Genomic DNA, 21,236 nt, shown 5'->3' with positions numbered 1-21,236 from the left:
AGTGTTAATGCAGAATTAGATATTGGATCTCCCTTCTGCCAGGGAGCTTGCATGCAGTTTCTTCTCTCTTAAACCATATGGATTTATAAGTCATACCTTGACTTTCAGAATTGAGGTATGAAGAGAAAAAGAATAAATTAATGGAATTCTGTCAAAGCTGCCAGGTTTCACCTGGTTTCATATCCAAAGTAAGGCAAGGCTTTCAAAGAAAAATTCTAAGTCAGCTGAGATTCACTCAACACTGGGCTGAAGTTCACTCAAAAAGATTGTGAGCCTTCACAAACCTTTTGAAGAATCTGGGCTGAGTTTCAAGTCGGTATTGAAACCTGTAATCAGGCAGGCTTCACGTGCTCTTGAATTTCCCTGAGAACATTTACCCAGCTCTCCCTTAAGTTTTCTGTGGTTTGCTAGAATTATTTCACTTTCAGTATAACAGTGATGGAGCCTGAGTCTTCACGTTATGGTTAGTAGATACAATATCTGCTGCTGTAAACATTCAGGCACTGCTCACCCTGCTCAGCAGACTACAATACTACTAATAAAGAGAATCTGAAGCACCAGGCACAGCTCTGATCCTTGTTCTTATTGGGGAAAGAATATGGAAATTCCATTTGCTATAGATTTTGAGTATCTATTTTAGTGTTAGTGTATGGTTTTAAAAGTGCTGTTGGATGAAATATTGTAACAGAAAATAGTGGCTATTTTTGATCCCTGGTAATTCCACTGTTTTCCTCATTTTTGCCAAGTGTAAAATCAGGATTTCCTTTTTCAAAGGTTGTGTGTCTAAAATGTAGAAAAATAATTTTAATTAATTATTGTTGTAGAACTATGTAGGGAAAGTGAAATAAAAAAATAGATTTAAGGTTTTTCTTCTGTTTTTCGATTTCAATATGAATTCTGTACCACTGACACTTGATTCCAGAACAGTTCAGAATCTCTTCATATCCCAAACCCCACTGATTTTTGGGAGTCCTAAAACTCCTAGCAAATTAACAAGCCAGTAGTCCAGCAGAATGAAAAGCAGGGACAAGTTCCAAACTAAAAAGCTTTTGGCTGAAGTACGCAAATTTTAACTGGGATTTAAGTTGTGCAACCTGAATGAGTATATAAGTGTAAATCTCAGCTAAGCCCACATGCACAGAGCAGTTTGTACTATCTATTTGCACACTGGTGATGCCTAAGTTAATATGCGTGTTCTTACAGACTTTGTTCATCAGAATACCCACCTAAGTAAAATAGGTACAAAATAAAATATGAGTGAACACATGTTAAATAGATCAATGACAGTTTTGTACTTCAATCACCAAATATTAATTTCCTTTATATAAAAGCAGTCATGTTTTCGACATGGGCTCACTGTATCTGTAAGGCTTCACTAACTGATGTGTGTGTAGAGAGATGGTGAATGCAGGGAGAAGGAAGAGAGGTTTATTTGTAACTATCAAACAATTTTTAGAAAAGCTGAATCTTTCCTGATCTTCACTCAGCTTTTCTTGGTAGACCAGTTCCTGTATTTGTTAAGTTTTCACAATCATTTTTTAAGACCTGCTTTTAAATCGCTTTCATTACTTGGTTGTTGTTTATATTACTGTGAGATCTTCTTTTGGTTTTCAAAACTTGTTTAGAGTTTTCTGTTGTGTTTTTTTTTTTTGTTGGGGTTTTTGGTTGGTTTTTGTCTTTTTTCTTAATGGGGATATGCTATAAAAATTCATGTAGTTTTGTTTATGTTTTGTTGATGTTGGCAGTGGGATTTTTTTCTTTCAGAACTGATGCACATGAGTATATACTTGTGTGGTTTCTATTCACTTTTTACATTCAATATTTACCAGGAACACTACCTTGAAACAAAATTATCTTTTGCCTTGTAGTTAATTCTTTGATTGTATTTTTACAGCTAAAACAGACCAAGAAAATGAAGAAAAGTCACTGACAGAAGCGCATAAAAGGTAAGAAAGAACAATGTAGTAAAACCTTTCTTTGAAAAGTATGTTTTGGTAGATGTTGCTGTCTTGGCAGACAGCATTACTATATTTTTGAATAGTGAAAGAAATGCACTCAAAAATCCAAATGATATTTATTTATTTGTCAATTTGAATGTGATAATTAGGAAAAAAGAAATTGGAGGAATATAGGCATGCAGACTACCTTTAGAGAAATATTGCACATGACTTCTGTCTTTTGGAAAATGCATGTGCCTTACATAAGAATAAATTCAGAATATACTATTTGGAATGAGAGAAAACTGTTCATACTACAGCAGAATTGTGATAATTTGAGACACACATAGCATTTCCTATACAACTATTCATTAGGTACCGCTTTCTGCGCTTATAAAATGCTTCAAAATAATCTGGTTTTTAATATACTAAAGGTTTGTATAATTTAATGTGACTTCCTTTGTAGAATTGCTGTTAGATCTTCAAATATTTCTTTTGTGGCAAAAAGCAAAATACCTCATTAAATGTCATTACAGATGTGTGCAGTTGGGAGAGTTTTCAAAATTGGGAACTTCACTGCATTCCACAACTTGTGGTTTCTTCTGATTTTTGCAGTGTTCTCCAGAAACAGTGTTTAAATGGGACAGATTTTTATCTGTCGCAGCAGAAGACCTAAACATAACATGCACCATTTTTAGTCCAGATTTAGTGAAACTGACAGTCTGCATTTGTTTTCTTTTCATCAAAAATAACATTCTCTTTTTCTACTAGATACAACTGTCACTGAATATATGCTAATGAATATAATCTTTATATATGCCCAAGTCTGATAAGTCCCTCAATAGAATTCCTGTAAAATATACCGCTATAAAAGGTTCCAGTTTCTACTATAGTTCATTAGCCATGCTTTGGCCCTGATGCCCAAATTTGCTACCTGCTGTAATGCCACAATGCAGTTGATGTCTGTCATGGTATAGAACAACATTTTGTCTGTATTCCCTTTGGCCATGTACTAAAGATAGTACCTGAAAGGAAGCCAAGGGGAGAGTAGCTGTTCCTATGCCACAAGAACCTCCATGTTACTTGTAAAGAGACGTTAGGTCCTTGAGTGGTACATTGGTGATGCAGGGTCATGACAGAAAAAATGGAACAAAGGGAGTATTTCTTTGGCTTAATGTCATACCTCTTGCTCAAGTATATGAAAGGCATTCCTGACATTTCTTAGGTTTCTTTAACTGTGGAGTTACGGAAGTCTTATCCTTAAAAATCTGTTTCACAACAAAACTTTGAGAGAAGAAACTGCAGTTAGGAAAGATATTTTTGTGATCTCTGACTGCTCTTTTAAGGAAACTTTTGTCTGTGGAAAATGGATTAGCCTACATGTCCAAAACTGACTGGTAACTAAGGACAATGGGAATCTGCAGATTATTTAGAAGTCTTGCAACTTTTCACTGTCTTCTGGTGTCTAATTCACTCTCCATTCTTATTTTTTAACCCAACTGCACTGGAGCCATCATATCAAAAACTTCCTCTTGGTATATCTAGCATCTACAATGTGTGGAAGAAAGCAAACTGCTCCCTGCATTCTCATTCAGCTTGGTCTGCTTCTTCTGACTTGTCCTAATTCTTTCTTGTCCCCCTATGCTGAGCACAGCAGCTCCTTTGCCGTAGTAGTTTGTCAAAGAAAATTCAGCTTTGTTGTTCCTCCTTACTGTGAATATCTAGCAAGAGTAACATCCCATGCAAAACCTTTTATGGAGCACATGAGGAATTATGCTAAGACAACATTAGTGCGAAGTTCTGTTTTACTATTTCTGTATTTTACTATTTCTGTGTTACTATTAGGCTACATAGCTCTTTCTTTCTTCTTTCCACCTTTCCTGAAATTATCAATCCAGATTAATGGCATTTGTTACAATATTGAAAACAGCTTCATTGTATAGTTTTGGTATGTGTATTTATTTGATTAAGATCTTTAATTGGGCTTAGAAATAAAATGCTTGGGAACTTGTTTGGCAGGGGGTGGGTGAAAATGATGAGAGTTTAAAAAGCTAAATAAAAGATTAGTTACATTTGGTTAATCATAGGTAGAACAGCAATGCATAGGATAACTAGACAAGCAAGTAGTGAAAGGAAATGTGATGGGTTAGATGGAGCAAAATTAATGTGATTAATGCGCTTGGGTTTTCCTTTTTGAAGTGGATAACTTCAACCCATGTATAAGTTCAGGTCTACCTCATGATAGTATTACTTTAGCTTTCAGGGGAAACTACCTCTTTTTTTCTTTTTCCACAAAATATTAAAGCTGATATCTCTATAAAAATACAAAAGTCTGAAAGGAAAGCTCTTGCAGCAGTAACAACAAAAATGTTTCTAAAATGAATAATGATTTGGGAAAATGCAGCAATGTGTATTTTAGAAAAGCTCAATTGTGCAATAGAGGAGCTGAAATGGAAAGTTAATCTTCCACACAAAATAAAGACAAAGAAAATGGAATGTCTGCTCCAGGGACTCCATACAGTGTATAGCTGTTCATTTGTCACAAATGAGAAAATGTTTAATCGGTTTTGAAATGATGTATTCTCTCTTTATTTATCGTGTTTAGTGACTTTAAGAGTGTCAGTATGTAAAGTGTTTATCCAAGGAATGGATTTCTGGCACATGGATAAAATGAAAAGTGAAATGTTTAGCTCACAATAGGCATATGTTCCAAGATCTCTCTGAGTAAGTATCCTGAGATGAGAAGAAAGCATACAGGTCTGTGTTTATCTAGCTTACACAGGCAGACAAGGAAGGCTCCAGCCTGGTATTAACACTGAAGTGACATGGAATGTCTTCACCAAACCCCAAACAATTACATCATTCCCTGAACAATATTGATAAAGTGTAACAAAAAAGAACCTGGCACTTTCCAATTAGATCCTCATTGTTAAATACTTGAGAAACTGTGAAATACTTGACAAGTGAGAGTAAAAAACACAGGTTTAGGGGGAGAGGAAAGAAGTAAAACAGGAGAGGGAGAGGAGGAGGGAAAGAGATGCTTCTATACTTCTATATTTTAAGAATCCACAGTTTGGTGGCTGATTTCATTTTTTATTTTTTTTTTTAAATTTGTTTCATCTTATATCGTGTCTTCTGTCCCAAGATGCATAGTTGGATGATTAATTCACACAGTGGCATACAACATTTAAATAAATTTATAATTAAAATTTAGCATCTTTGAAAATTTAGAGTTACAGCACACTTTCTACCAAGCAAACAAATACATTCTCTGTTTTCTGATTTTCATTTACTTAAAGAAAAATTTATAAGCACTGTTGTTCCCAGTTATGCTTAACACAATTTTAGAATGAGATAGTTTGATCACAGTATCCACAGCAAACAGAAACCAGGAGTGCATAAAAGTTATTGTCAAAAGTAATATGATAGCCGATGTGTTGTTTACCATGGTAGGATAAAAAGCAATTACAGAAGCAGAAATATAGTCTTGCCCACTTATAATCAGAAATGAGATAGTTACTCCTCTTGCAGTTCATTCCTGAAGAAATAACAGCTGAACAACCTCACTAGAATTACTAGAAACAGCATTCACTGAAGGTGAAGGTCTGAATTCTCTGCTTTGCTAGCTCTCTTCAGCTGAATAGCTATGAAGGAAAAGTATGTAGCTTTATTACTTTTTTATAATACCTTATCCAGTGTTGGGTTCTGATCTCATTGAAAGGCTTCCAGATTAGGATCTTTTTTCAAGAAGAAAATAAATCCAGACTGTAATACTGATCTTTCTTCCACTGAAATAGTTAAGATTATCTTTTTCTTTTTTTTTTTTTTTCTCTACATGCAGTGACTTGTCTCTTCTTGGAATAACACCTCAGGAATCATTCATAAATTGAATTGGAGATGTTTGCTTTAGATCTGAAACACAGTCATCTTCAGTTCTTCCTGCTGTCTATCAGTCAAACAATGAAGCACTGGATTTTAAATTCAGTGCAGTAGCACTGAAAATTGCTATAGATCTTTTTCTTTCTGATAGTTCAAATACTGTAACCCTGTTTGAAGTGATAACATAGGTCACTAAGACAACAGTCCCATATAATGGTGGCTGGATTTGGGGTGAAACTGTTCACCTGTTTTTCCTGCTGCGATGGCTAATGACAGCTGGATAGACAACTGCCCCTCATCATGGCTTTGTGTACATCACTGATTTAAAAAAAAAAATCTGATAGTTTAATGTGTTTGTTAGTTAATCCCAATGCATTATATGAATATATATTTGTTTTATAAAAGGTTCAACACAGGACTTTCTGCCTTCTGACACAAGTATCAACTGGGGAATTTAGGATGTGTGTAGCTCAGTATGGAATAGTTACCTTCCCATGTCAGGATATTTTTATTTGGTTTATTTTATAATTTGCCCCCATTACTTGCACATTCCAGTGATTTTTAGGCTTTTAAGTGCTTGCTGAGTGCAGCCTCCCAGGCACCTCTTCTGTTTTCAGGACTTTTAATAATCCATTTAGCAATATGCTGTTGCTTTCTTTGCTGTAGCAACAAATTACATTAATTTTGAAGAGAAATGTTTACCTTTAAATTCCCTGCAAAAAGCCCTACTCCTGACACAACACTTTGCAGACTTCCATTGCCTTCACTGAACATGAGACCTGGGGAGGAACAACGCTTTACACCTGCTTAGGACCTGACAAGTTGATGACACTTAGAGAAATAGCAGACAGTATGGTACAATGGCACTGCTGAAAAGCAACACCTCGAAATGTAGCACCTAAGTCTGGTAATCCTTTAAAATAGTAAATGTTCTTCCTGCCTCACTACCCTCCACACAATAGTTTGGATTGTTTCCAAAAGTGAACTGTAAAGTTAAGTGAAAATTGAGTAAATGATTGAAATAAAGTGGTGAAAAGCTCAGAATGGAGAAAGGTATGTAGTTAAAAACTTTTAACTGAAAGGCAAGAATATGTTGTTGGACTCCATCTTTCACTACCCTTTGGCCATTCATCCTTTGTTGGTTCTTTACTGCTAGGTCTCTTTTCTCACTGTGTGGCTCCCAGCATACAGACTTGAAATGCTCATAGTAATACATTTCAGACTGTAGGTATACATTAGTTGGATCAGCAAAAAGTAAATACTTGGTGAGCAGAGGAAATGTGTATAGAAGAAGCTTACAGATTGTTAAACAGATTGGATAATTCTAGTTTAGTATCCTGCCTCTGACAAAATATCAGGGCCTGTAAATATGTAGTAATGGAAACTTAGCCAGCAGTTTAGTTATGTCAGAAAGTCTCTTCTGACATATGGGTAACTGGCTTTCCCTGGAAGACAAAGACACTGGCATTTTCAGAAAATATTTGCCAAATGACTGCAAGTTTGTAAGCATTTGTACAACTTTTGCGTAAGAGCATTTTCTTTTCAAGATATTGGGCTGCTTGCTTAAAAATAAATTGTTTTTTAATTAGTTTGCATTTAATGGCATTCAGTGCTAGTATGAACAAATTGTATCAGAGCTTTTAACAGACAAGGTACAATTCAGAGATCTAATATTCTGCAATATAAACTCATATTTATGCACCTTATTCTGCAGTTTATGTAGAGGCCATATTGTTGCATCTTACGCTAAAAGAGCAAAATATTAGTTTAAGACACACATACAGTTACACAGCTAAGTAGCACTGATAACAGTACAGCTAAGAAACACCCTGATAACAGTACAGTTAAAATAACTGGAGTCTGATCATAATGCTACAACATTAAATTCAGGATTAAAAACAAAAACAAAAAAACTAAGAGAAGAAACATGTAGTTAATAAAATTAATATCTTTAAATGTGGCACATTGTTTTGACCTCCAGTTTAGGTCCAGCAGGTGGTTTCACTGAGAAGTCTTCAAAAATTCATATTCCTCTTGAGCTGTTACAGCTGAAGTAAAATGCTTGTGTGTGTGTATACATGTAATTAGTTCCAATGCCTCTCCCTTGTGAATCAGTTTCTGATTATGTTCAGTAGGTTTTTTCTTTCATCATATTGTCTACCTGAGCTGCTTAGTTAAGATTGTTTCCTAAGAACCTCACCATATATTGTTCACATTTGCAGTGACTGTGACTTAAATGTGAATAACATTTCTGCATTTAGTCTTTTACTTTGATTTGCCACTGCAGTCGTTGCTTTCTTCCTTGTTGTATTTTAAGATTTACTTTAAGGATTATTATATTATATTACTATTGTCATGTATATGCAAATAGAAAAACAACTTCAGGGATGTGGTTTAATTAGGTCACAATTGCATTAACTCATCTGGGAACTATCCAGTAATAACTTGTACAATACAGGTCATTCCTGCAGTAATCATTGCCAGCTGATGGAAGGCTGCCGTCAGCCATCAGCCCTTCCACAGCATAGGGTTTGCCTCAGGCTACTGCTGAAACCCCAATGTGCTTATATGTGGAGATTATGTGACTAGCTAAAAAAGTTTTGCCTCTTTACTCTTGCTCAGTTTGTTCCTCAGCCTTGTTGTCTTGTTTCTTGTCTTTATTAACATGTTAGATCCCTTCTGCACTGTCTTAAATGAATGCTTTTCATGGGAGAACCTGCACCCACTTCTTTTCTTAACTGATGCCTGAAAGGTGGTTCTATCTTCATCAGTCTGTTGAGGAGGTAAAAGTACCTTCTCCATGCCAAAGAAAATAACTAGGGCAGCGGGCGCTCCAGACCTGAAACACCATGAAGCCTTTGTGTAGTCCTTGGAAGGCATGGGAAGAGCTCTTCCACACATGAGACTGTTCTTAAACCAAAGGAGCATGGTTTGCTTGGATGCGTGAATATTGGTGATTTGCATATCCAGAGTGATACGCTTATTTATTGCAATTATTTCATTAATTCCGATGGCTGCCATGTCTTCATTTAAACTTGATCCTTATAGAAAATGCTACCCATTTTTCTCTACTCATCTAAACAAAGATAACTGTCACTCTATGAAGAAAATATATTGGGATAAATTGGGAGTTTAGTCATAATTGCCTAATGTTTGAAAAATGCGTGTAAAAGCCTTTTCAGTCTGACGCTTCATCAACCTAGATGTTGAACCTAAACTTTCATGGGATTATGTTGAAATTGATTCTAAGAATATGAAACCCCTGTGAATATTTCTGTCTTCCCAGAGGCTAGATTTCTTCCGTTCATAGTTTGTTGGCTTTTGATGATATTAGGAAATCCTGTGTTCGTGAATGTTAACGGGAGAGCTCTTGCTCTTGTACACTGAATTAAAATGCTCTTCAGAGCAATCCTGAAGGGTTAAGGAGAAACTGCACCACAAAACATTTACAATACTAGCAGATTCTGTGATACTCAAGTATTTCAGAGCATTTTTTTATGCTATAATTTTCAATTAATAGAAACTGAAATCTAAGTTTGACTTGAGCACAAAAATAGGACGAACATATGACAATACTCCCCATCAGACCTGTAGATTCATTTCACCTGTTATTTCTGGAGTGTGTTTTTGTAAATGAACATGTATAAAATTTAATCTATGATGGGTTATATTCTTAGAGTGTGGGTTAATATTTTATATACCTGAAATCTGGTAAAGCATTTGTGTGTTTTTTGTCTAGATATATAATTAAACTCCTCTAGATTTATGGCAAATTACTTCTTATTTTGTTAGATAACTGACCTTGACCCTGCATGAATTTCAGTTATAAAAGTGAGCTATACCATGGGAGTAGGCAGAGTACAAGGCTGAGATTGAAATCAATAACTCAAAAAAAGCATAATAAAACTTCTAACACAAAAGTCAGTGCACAACGATTATACTACATATATAATATAACCACTTTAAGTAATAATGATTGCTCAAAAAGCCTCCATTGCACTAGACAGTGAAGATGAAGTGTGTTAATAGAAACGTCTGGAGACAGCTTGGGCTTTAACGTGACACATTTAGCTGTTTCTAACATCACTGAGATGAGCAGCTTGTGTGTCGGATCACTGCTGTTGAAATTCATTCTATCACTGTATTCTGTGTCTACTGGCACCTTATTATTTCTTAAAGCTCAGCTGGCCAAGGGTTATTTAATATGTTTGAAACTCATATATTAGTCTTTTCAAGAGAGAAAAATAGTTTTCTCTAGGATATGTTACTGGATCTGACTTTCCAGTACACACAATTACATGACATTGTTTTATGCATGCTCATATTGTGTATGCCCAGTTTAGTACAGAGCTATCCATGTGTCTACATAATAGCTTAGCTGGCATACCTTGGCATGATACACACTAAAATAAAGTTAAAAATATTAAACGCTGAGAAAGAGAACCTATGTCTTCATGCAAAGTATGCAGATTACAGTGGATTGCATCTATGGAATTGGAATTATCTCAAGCCAAATTTTTGAGACAAAGTTTGAACCTGTTTAAAACTGTCAATATAAAATGACAGGAGAAAGCACATTCAAATCAAAAATGCATTAGAAGAGTCATGCTAAACAATGCTTGCTGTTTTTTGTGTGTGACCTGTTAGAATACAATTGTCAGAGACAAAAAAACCCACAAGGTTAGCTGTTTCTAGTGCAGTATCTCAATTCATATTTTATTCTCAATAATACTCTTGAACAGAGACATAACCTTTAAAGGTGCATAACAGCATTGGGCTTCACATAAACCCCAGTTCCTAGGTGAGCTATGGCTGACAAATACTTTGTACATGATACAACAAAGTAGCAAAGATACCTCTAACCTCCACTTCCTGTGGAGGCTTTTTAAATACTTTTTTTTTTTTTGAATCATTATTAGAAAAGTTCTGTCTGCCAAGTTAGCGCCTAATCCGATACTGCCTCAGATAGAAGATGGCATTGTTACATCAGCAGAGCAATTGCTTACATCATAGTGTTTAAAAAAAATCCAACCCAAACCATACATATAGAGGACCCTAGTTGTAGCCTAGTGGTTTAGAGAAGAATGAGAATAAGAAAAAATAAATCATACAACCAAAGAAGGAAAATCTTGAAGAATGCTTTTAAGAGGTATTGTTAACTGTGATCCCTGATAACTTCAGGTTTCCAGAAGGTACAAGCAACAAGAAGTGATCTGGCAAATTTCTTCATTTTTCCCAACCAATGTACCTTAGACTGGACCTGATAAAATTAATGTTTAAAATAGACTGTGAAAATCTCAGTGCTCAAATTCACCTTCCAACAACACTATAAGTTAGTTATGGCCATATTATTTTGCTACCTCTATTATGAGGGACTTTGTTCCTGAAGGACAGGGCTAAAGCAATACTCACCTATTGAATGATGTAAGTACAAGGATCTGGAATAATAGTATGAGCTGAGCTTGAAATGGCAATCTAATATGTGAAGGTTTTATTAATTGTTAACTCCATGAGTTCATCAGTCCTCTAAAAATTTTTTGTTTTCCTAAAATACTTGTTTTAAGTGCAAGGTTGTATTTGCAATACCTACTGAATTCAACAGTCTGTGTCACAGTGTGTGCTGTGCTTCACTTACGGGCTCTAATCGATGTGCGCAGCTGATTGATCATTGTTGATGAATGCGAAAGCTGTAAATAATTCTAGTGTTAGGGGGATACAATAAAATTCCTTATGAAAAAGGCAGATTGGCTTGTCAAAACAGAATTTCCTATTCTTCACATTGGATGCTGCTTGTTGGGCTTTTGTTGTGGGGGGAAAAATGGTAGCACAAAGGTAGAAGATTTTTTTGGTTGGTTGGTTGTTTTTTTTTGGGGGGGGGTGGGGCGGTGGAGGTGGGTTTTTTTTGGTTTTGGTTTTTTTTTTTTTGTTTTTCTCGAAGTTGTTAATTTTAATCTAGTTGGAGCAATAAAACACTTCTCTGTTTAATATGAGTTTATAGGAGGCAAGAGACTAGAGTTGAGGGAGATGATTTAGGATTCAAAACATTGCATTTTTTAGAGGAAAGAAAAAAATCTCTTGAGACCTTTGTTTTCTAAGGAACAATGTTACAAAATCCACAGTTACACAATCTAAATTGGCAAGTGAAAGAAGAGATTAATGATTCTGGCAGCTGGCTTAAACTGGCATGTTATCTCAACTTTCTCTTTAACATAAGAAAGATACTTTTTTCCCTAAAAAAAAAAAAAGAGGGGGAGGGGGGGGAGGACCACAAGAAATTTCTTACCAACATTCCAACATTTAAGCACTGGGTATTTTGGATGAGCCTATGTTTATTTTTATATTTCTTCTAATTATGCAGGACAAGGGACAGCACTGAGGAGAGGCAATGATATTGACAAAAAAAAAAGAGAAAAAAAAGGGTGAAGTGATGTAAACTTCTGGTGCAGAGAGGATCTCAACAGAATATGCCAATAAAAAATGAGAGACTTCTTAAGATACTGAGCGTGTTAAGTTTGCTCACAGCTCTCTGCTATCACAATAACCAGGAGTTTGGTTCTGTTTCATTTTATATAATTTTGTGTGACCTTAATAAAGTGTTTTGTATTCTATCTTAAGACTAACTCTCGTTAATGCTTTCAGAGTTTGAAAACACAGACAAAATACGTACAGAGCCTTTTCCTCTTTGTAAAATAAGAATTGTATGACAATTCACATGATTAGCTTTTCCAGGAAGCAAGTACTGTTACCTGTGTACTGTAGTCATCTATACTATACTATATGTCCATATATATATGTATATAGTATATATAGAGTATATACTATCCTATATGTATACTATATTACTATTATACTATTATTACTATTATAATATTATACTATATTACTGTTATACTATAGTATATATATGTATATATAGTATAGTATATACTATGTGTATAGTATATACTATACTATATGTCCATCAATTCAGGATCAACACTCTGAACAGGCTTATATGCTTGCCAACTCAGTTTGGCTTTAAATATAACCCATGTCAGATTAAAAGTAGTAAGAGGCGCATATAGTCTTTCTCCCCTTTTTACTTCTTTTTTTTTTTTTTTTTTTTGCTAGACTATCCTCAGTTCTAAATTTTATTTGTGAGTTTAATCAAACTAAAATATACTTTAGCAGCTCCTGCCTGACTCAGAACTGCTTCTGAAACACAGCTGCTTCACAAAACTACCACGGTACCACCAACAATACTACCTGATCTTAATCTCAAATGTACATAAACAATGCTTAATAATTTATAAAGCCAAACCAAAGTACTGAAGAATATTCAATTTTGAACTTCAACCAAAAATATGTAATCTGTTAAACAGTACAGAATTTTTCTTGCAGAATAACAGAAACATCTTTTCTGCTTTTAAATTCACATTGAAACAAATCTTTACTCTTCCAGGTGAAATAGTTTGCTGTATGGGGAAACTAGATGAGTGTGTTTGTGCATGTCTTCAGCATTTCTGAGGTCTGCCAGGGCATGTCTGATCCTATGGTTACTTTGCTATTTGTTTGGACACAGTCAATGATGCTGAGGTGAAACTATTGCTGTCCATTGTTTACTACTGTTGATTTGTCTCCTTAATGTGTTTTTGTGGGTTTTTGGTTGGTTTTTGGTTGGTTTTTGGTTTGTGTTTTTTTTTTTTTTAGCAGGAGAATTATTTTTGTAGTTGCCAGCTGCTCTATCTCCTTTCTCCTTTTTTTGACATTCACATACGTACGTACATGCATGTGTACAAACTCACATACATATTTATAAACTGGCTAATGCATTGAATGCAGCAGACTTGAATCTGAATAATAGTCTGCAACTGCTTTCTAACTGGCTTCAGAATGGAATGGAAAAAACCTGAATAATCCATAGCTGCTCTTAAAATATTCCTGATGGATCAGATCTCTTAGCTAGAAATGCTGTCAGTGAGCCCTTTGCAATGTGAATGTCTTCTTTTCTTTCTTGTATGACTAAATTTGGTTTGGCTGTTAGTGCATCCATTCCTTCCTTCCCTCTAGATAGAAAAATCATTTACATAGTCTCATAGTTGTACACAAGAGAGCACACAGAAGAGTCCAGTGATTCATTCATCAAATTTCCACATTTGAGTAAGCACTGAGTTCACTCATCTCAGTTTGAAGTGATTTTTCTGAATTAAATAAACACTTGAACCAAGGAAATTAGAAGACGAGAAAGGAGAAAAGGAACGAAACATCCTTCTTGATTTTATTTCCTTTCTTACTTATTAGGGATGAGCATCTCTTCCATTGTTTTGAGAGAGTTGATGTTATTTAATTCTCTTTCAGGGCCAGCATGAAGGATATGAAACCCAGTCTCAAATCTTTCAAAGAATTCTGGGGTTTGACATGTCAGGATAAGACAGTGGTGTGAACATCACTGCTTAGAATCATGTTTGCAAAGTCAGGCTGTTTGAAGCAAAGCCAGTGACCTCCTTTACCTCTTTTCATCCCTGAAAATAACTTACATGCACTTCCTTCCCTCTTCCATGACTGCTCTCTCTTCTCCAATGCACGTTCTTTTATTTTAAGACATTTGCTGTGAGTATGAAAAAGTAAGAACCTTTTCATTTGAGAAATGGACACTAAATAGGATTTGCAATTCCTATTTGTAATAAATGTTTGATTTTGCAGATAGGTGAAATTAAATCTGGAGAGGTCAGATTAATTTCCCAAGGTTGTATGATGCAGAAATTAATTTGGATATAGGAACACTTCAGCTTTAAACTAAAAATTTAAACTTTAGCTTTTAAACTTTTAGTTTAAAAATACTTCTTAAGCTTTCTGAACTCCAGTCCCTTATTTGCTTCAAAATGTCTATGTGCCTACACATATAGTCAGGAACAGTATCAATGGTATTTGCAGATGTTTTGTTTCAAAATCTGGTGAAGGATCAACAGAAAAATTTGAATGGGCTGCCCCACTGAAAAGCACCAGAGAAAAGGTATTTGCTGCCTGGCTGAAGTATGAAAGGATGATATGCAGTCTTGGGGTTATGGCAATGTCATCTAAATTTCTCTTTGTATTTAAAATGCGTGTCCCCTCCTGGAATCAACTTTGAGATATGTCTAGTTTGACATATGTAAACATTTTCAAATCAAATCTTTAGAAAGTGCGATAATATAGAGGATTTATTGCTGTGCATGTTTTATTATTTGATGCATTTGGATTCACTTTGTTTTGTCTTTCATGTGTGAATTATGCCACTTTTTTACTACAAAAATGACAGCATCAAACGTATAGCAAGCAGGTTTCCATATGTCTTTTAAATGTACTCTAAGAGACTTAACTCCTAAATAAGGGTAGACCTCTCTGGTTGGAAAAAAAATGTAGTAAATGTCATGGCTGTTTGATCTGCATATTTACAAAAAATATTTGATTCATGGAGAATTGTGCCCTCAAGTCTTTCTTGATGTCTTGTGCATTGTTACTGGGCGTTAGAAAGGTGTGATGTATTAACAATGACAACCTGCTATGCTGCTGCTGTTTCACATTTCACAAACAGCTTATTTCCCGTACCTCTCAAAGTAACTGCCAGGGAAGCAAGAAATCTGGATGAGCATTTCTGTTCTCTCTATAAACCTAGAAAATAAGTTACAGCTCTTAGACACATTTGTATACATGTGTAAGGTTGTACTGGTTATTAAAGTGGTCCTCAGGGAGGTTTTCAGTCACTAGAAACAAAACTTTGGCTATCTCCTGCTCCCAGAGGATAGTTGGAATAATTGCAAAGTCTGTAAAAAAAGGTTAGTGCTGTTTTTCTGTACAGTATGAATTTCATTTTGTCTTGACTTGTTTTTTGGGATGTTTTTTTGTAAGGGAATTCTAGCTTGTTACCTCAAATTTAAAAGCATTGCTTAGGACAGCCATTCACTGTCAATTTCTTTTCACTTGTTGTCAATTGCAGAATGGTTTGAAGACACATTTCTCAGAACAAGGCTTCTTATTTTAACTTCTGATCTTTCTACGTTCTGTGAATCATTAGTGGCCTTCATTCAAAGAGCTTCCTTAAAAATAAGTCATTGACTCAGCTGATGCCTCCAGATTTCTTCATGTTCCTTCAAAAATGCTGCAAAGTTATTCTGAAAAATCAAATTCAGCTTTTATATAACTTGCAATGAGGGTGGTAAAATACTGGAACAGGTTGCTCAGAGAGGTGGTGCATGTGCCATCCCTGGACACATTCAGGGCCAGGCTGGATGTAGTTCTGAGCAACCTGATCTAGTTGAAGATGTCCCTGCTCATTGATGGGGGGTTGGACTAGATGACCTTTGAAGGTCCCTTCCAACCTAAACTATTCTATGATTCTAAAGTTCCCCACTAACCAGTTCTAGAGCTGTAAGTCTGGGGGAAGAGGCTGGGAAGAAAACCAAATGATCTCCCTGATGTATTTGCAGTTCAAATGAAAAGTTCAAAATATGTTGAAGTAGGTAAAAAGTTCAAAATATAGTGCAGATCACTAATGGCTGTCAGGGATATTATTTTTTATTCTATTTAATAACTAAGTGCTGGCTTATAGAACAGTGTGTCATGGTAAGCTGAGAGAGCTGAAGAAATGGTACACTCGGGTAAGGTGGCATTGGAGTATCAACACAGTGGGTTAAAAATGACAATTTTTTTGTCTTTTATATTTTTCTGCCTTACATCTTTGTTGCTTTACAGCTTAATTTTGCTTCAGCTAATGGAAAAATGAATTACACATTAAGAGGGAAAAGTGTGTAGAATTTGATTGGTAAACTGATGTTACATTTTTAAGCTGTAGGCTTTTTTATTCAGAAATAGGATAACTGATGTAGGCATTAGTTTTCATATTGGGGAAAGCGACTGGAGTATTTAGTATTTAGGACAAACAGTTTCACAGAGACTTTGTGAGATTAACCCTTCTGAATGGTTGAATCTTTGTATATTATTGTCACCATTAAATACTTCAAATTACAACAATTATCAAAACAGTCTATCTTCAGTTAGAAAAGGCCATGAATGAAGATACAACTTCTGTGACTAAAATAACATTTTCATTTTACTGGAGTTGCATTTAATTTCCCATAATTAAAGTGATCAAAGATGTGGTGTGTATTTCAGAGAAAATTATCATTGGAGTCAACAAGTAGTAATAGATCAGTGAGCAAGGCATCTACAGTCATATTTCAAGAGACAACTTTCCATAGAATTTTTCATAAAATAAACAGTTCTTCAGAGGTTTCCATGTTGAGCTTCACATGAGAAAAATGTTCTTAAAAGCTCCAGTATTTACAAAACATTAAGTCAGAAATCAAAATGGAATAATAGTTAATCAAGCAATTAATTTTTGAAATAATTCTTCCACAGCTTCCTGTAACTTTCCTACATATTTTAATATTTCAGATAAACCAGAAGCAGTTCAAACTTGGAAATTTGTAAAATTCAATTGCAGTCACAGTCCTCACTGAGTGTTGGAAATATAACCTTTGCGTTTCAGGATCAGTTCTTGTTTTTGATGTAGCTATTGTATTCAATACACTATTTTACTCTTGCTGTGCTGAAAAGGGGTTGTCAGTTCACTCTGATAGAGTCATGATGGGCACCTGTTTTCTAGCGCAGTTACTCCTGGCCCTGTTTTCTGTGGCATCATTTCTTGTTCAGTGCGTGACAGGTTTGAGGTTTACTGTTTCTGTGTGAGCTTCAGCCTAAGCCGTCTACCCTATTGTGCTATGTTACAGGTCTAACAGAACTTGAAGAACTTTATTTACAATCCTTTGACTCTGTGGTTTGAAAACAGCTTTAAACACAGCAGAAAAGCAGTATAAGGGCAGGTGTGGATATCCAGATTTGCAGGGCTGTGGACAGTGCATTCAATTTAGCTTTTGAAATGGAAAATACTTAGGTCAAGCCAGAACCTATGATAGATGCCAGACCTCCACTTTGCTAAAAATCATCTGACATTGTGTATCTGTACACGAAGAGCTCAGAACTGTTCTGTTGTTATATTCTTTTAGATCTGCTACCAAGAATAATTAAGTATTATGTGGGTATTAAGTAAGAAAAAAATAATGTTTGCATCAGTGGGTACTGAAACATTTGTCGTTTTTGCTTTTTTTGACAGCTTTTTGGAAACTGCAGCCTATTTCTGTATGAAAACGAAAATGGGAGAGAAAGAGGTTTCCCCACATTCCTTCTTCAGTATTTGGCACGAATTCAGTTCCGACTTCAAAGACTTCTGGAAGAAGGAAAACAAACTTATTCTTCAAGAAAGGTACATTTGTTTGTTTGTTTAAAGGCTTTTCTCAGATAATGTTATTGAGAGCAATCGCACAGAAACCAGTCAGCTTTACTTTGTTAGCACACAACCTATTGAATGCTTTTTGGAGTTTTTTTTTGGTTTTGTGTTTTGTTTTAACAGATTCCACCACACACCCCACGCAGTTGTCATGATTCTTGAATGGGACATTAATATGAATTTATGCTAAGTTTTTTTGAGACTGTTACTGGAACTGTGTTTTTATCAGAGCATGTAACCACTGTACCTATGAATTCAAGGTCTGAAAGTTGATTAAAGATTTACCATTACTATATTTAGTGAAAATAAGGCATCAAGGCATGATATATAGTAAACATTTGTCTAATGAAGCTAGGGAAAGGGGAAGGGAAGCAGGAATAAAGAAGGAATAAAGTCAACTGACCCCATGTTAAGAAAAGTCTGAGACTGAACCATATTGCAAATCACAGCCCATGGACATGAGCACGTATGGTATATATGGCACAAAGAAATTACACAGTAGTTTTGAAAAATTAGCTATAGTGTCTGGTCCATGTATTAGAAGAGCTATGAAGTTTGCTTTAATCTGCATGCAGATACTGCATTGTGGTTGCCCTTGTTTATAGAAGTCATGCCAAGAATTAATCAGTTGTTAAAAAAGTAATAGATGTCATAAAAGGACAAATTAAACAAATACAAACATGAAAACTGTAAACAGTTATATAATCCTACATCTGTTAGCAACTGGAGTGCCTTTGGGATACAGATAACGAAGCTACTTCTGAGCCTTAACATTAACAGGATAGAAGCTTTATGTTCATTAAACGATTGCTATCTGACAAAACCAAGCCTCTCTTTCAAGAATACTCACCCTATGTATTTGACACAGTCAGAAGATTACTTGTTTAGGAGTTTATGGAAAGCTTGCCCTAGATACCTATGTGACCAATATCATGTATACTATATGTATTTTGCGTAAGTGAGTACATTTTGGAACAAGTAGCCTTACGGTTAAGAAAACTATTGCAAGAGTGTGCTCCAAATGCTAACACAGTACAGCAGCTCTCCAGGGATCTATTTAACTTCACTGACTGATTTAATTTTACGTAATTAAGTATATCTCTTTGGAATTGAGTTGACAGTTAAATACTATCTTTGGTTTCCTATGCAGGGATTTAGCTACTAACTTAATACAGGTTAATTTAATCTGTTTTTTATAGAACAATATTTAAGAAAAATGTCCTTTCAGTTCAAAATAGTAGGCTATTTTTCTAATAACAGATCAACAAAAATCTTCCAGATGCTTCTCACTGTGAAATATTTTTCTTTAAAATACATTAACTAGAAAAAGCACAAATCCTTTTCCTCCTATTTTTCATATACATCCAAAGCTTAAAAGAATGGGATTGTGATACAATCATTTAATGTCATTTTAGTTCAGTATATGTGTATGCTTAGAGGATATGCTGAAGCAGCAGAGGAAGAAAGTGTCTGCCAACTGGGCCCTTCTAGGGCAAGGGTGTTTTTAGCCTGAATAGAATTGAGCATGTATAACTTACAAAATGTCTCTAGATACAGGATGTGACAGGGAAGGGAAATGACAGTGAAAAAGGGCCTGCAGTGGAGTGTATTTTGCCTTCAATCATAGTTCAGCCTAAAATCTGAAGTCGTTCTTCAGGCGTTTTTTTCTTGATTTTACATTTCCACTTTTCTTAGTAAAAGACAAGATGCTATGATGTGAGATATTGAGAAGTCAAAGGAGAAAAATCTTGACAGAAAAATAAGTGTTACTCAAAGGTGTAAGAATGTACAATGAGGTTTTCAAAATCTCAGCCTAGATCAATAGATCTGTAGGTGTCAGAAATACGGGATCTGCCTATTTCCACCAAAATAAAAGTTATTATTTCATGAAACTAGGTTTTCCTCTTTAGTTGGTGTTCTTCAAAGTTTTTATACTGCTAAATTTGAAAAGCAGGCTAGAATATTAATGGTCAAAGTAACTATAGTTTTCCATTGGTGGCAAAATCAAGTGACATACAGTGAAACTTCATTTTAAAGTATTACAGTATGCCACCTTTGGTAAATCCTTTACCTCATGCCTCATGAAGCATGTTTTAATTACTATAAGTATTTATTAAATGTATAACTTTTTTTTTTTCTTGGTTTGGTCATCTTGGTTTCTTACCCCTGATTGGTTTTGGTGGTTTTTTTTTGCCTTTTCCCATTACACCTTAGTGTTTATTTTAATAAACTCTTATGCTCAATGATTCTAAAATATTTTATATCCCAGTTTCCATATGGACTGTTAAGAGAGGCTGTTCCTCATTTAGTCTCTGCAAATATGAGTCACACGGTTTTACAGTAATTTATCCAAAGGCTTTTTTCATAAATGGTATTTCCTAAGGTGGTCCTACTTTTTGTTACTGATAGATTAAAAGTGTATGTTTTAAAGAAAGCAGTCAGCCAGTTCTTACTTTAAACACTTTTCACTTGGCATTTCAACTTGTATATTGGTTTGCCAGGAATTTATACGCTACAGATAAACACTGAAGTGTCAGGCTTCGAATTTCCTTACAAGAAGAGGAGAGGAAAAAAAAGAAGAGAAATGGTGCAAGGTTAAAAACAAATTAATTTTTCTGAAGTTTTTTACTGCTTTCACTCAGTTCTCTCACTTGAAATAAAGCAGAACTAGAAAATACCAGCTGTAGAGAAAATTATCCATGATAAACTGTTAAGTACAGTAGCAATAAAAAGAAAAAATGCACCTGAAAATTACAGTGAAAGCATAGGTCTGCCAAAAGGTTTTCTGGACAGCACTATTTTTTTATGGTCACGCTGCAGTCGAGGCTAACTGGAGCATTCCAATAGGAATGTTATCTGGGTTATTTATAAAGTTCTCAAAAATATTTTGTGGAGGTTGAAATTTCTGATGCTGTGTCTTCCATAAAGACATAATCATTTTAAGTGAAAATTTTCACTTAAAAAATCCTAACTAAACTTAACAGGACATGTTCTGAGTTTTAAAATGTTGCTGTTAGCATTTTCATTACATTATGTATTTAATGTATCATATGTAATCTATGCTTTGCATTCATTCTTTGAAAACTCTTCAAAGGTATCTATCAGTATAGCTTGCA

At 35.0% G+C, this 21,236-nt stretch overlaps 1 protein-coding gene across 2 annotated transcripts in view; it reads left to right on the top strand.

Moving 5' to 3' along the window:
• The window catches only part of FMN2 (formin 2), a 161,181-nt gene that overhangs the window by 126,448 nt on the left and 13,497 nt on the right, over positions 1–21,236 (top strand). For both annotated transcript variants that reach the window (XM_062637367.1, XM_062637366.1), the window contains 2 exons: positions 1,895–1,946; positions 17,947–18,096. In XM_062637367.1, coding sequence (XP_062493351.1) covers positions 1,895–1,946; positions 17,947–18,096 — 202 coding nt within the window. The remainder of the gene's footprint in view (positions 1–1,894; positions 1,947–17,946; positions 18,097–21,236) is intronic.

The sequence above is a fragment of the Pezoporus occidentalis genome, unplaced genomic scaffold (genome assembly GCF_034315485.1).
Source record: "Pezoporus occidentalis ecotype Australia unplaced genomic scaffold, CSIRO_AGI_Poc_V1 ctg52, whole genome shotgun sequence".
In the NCBI taxonomy this organism is placed as follows: Eukaryota; Metazoa; Chordata; class Aves; order Psittaciformes; family Psittacidae; genus Pezoporus; species Pezoporus occidentalis.
This window is presented reverse-complemented; position numbering and strand designations above follow the sequence as displayed.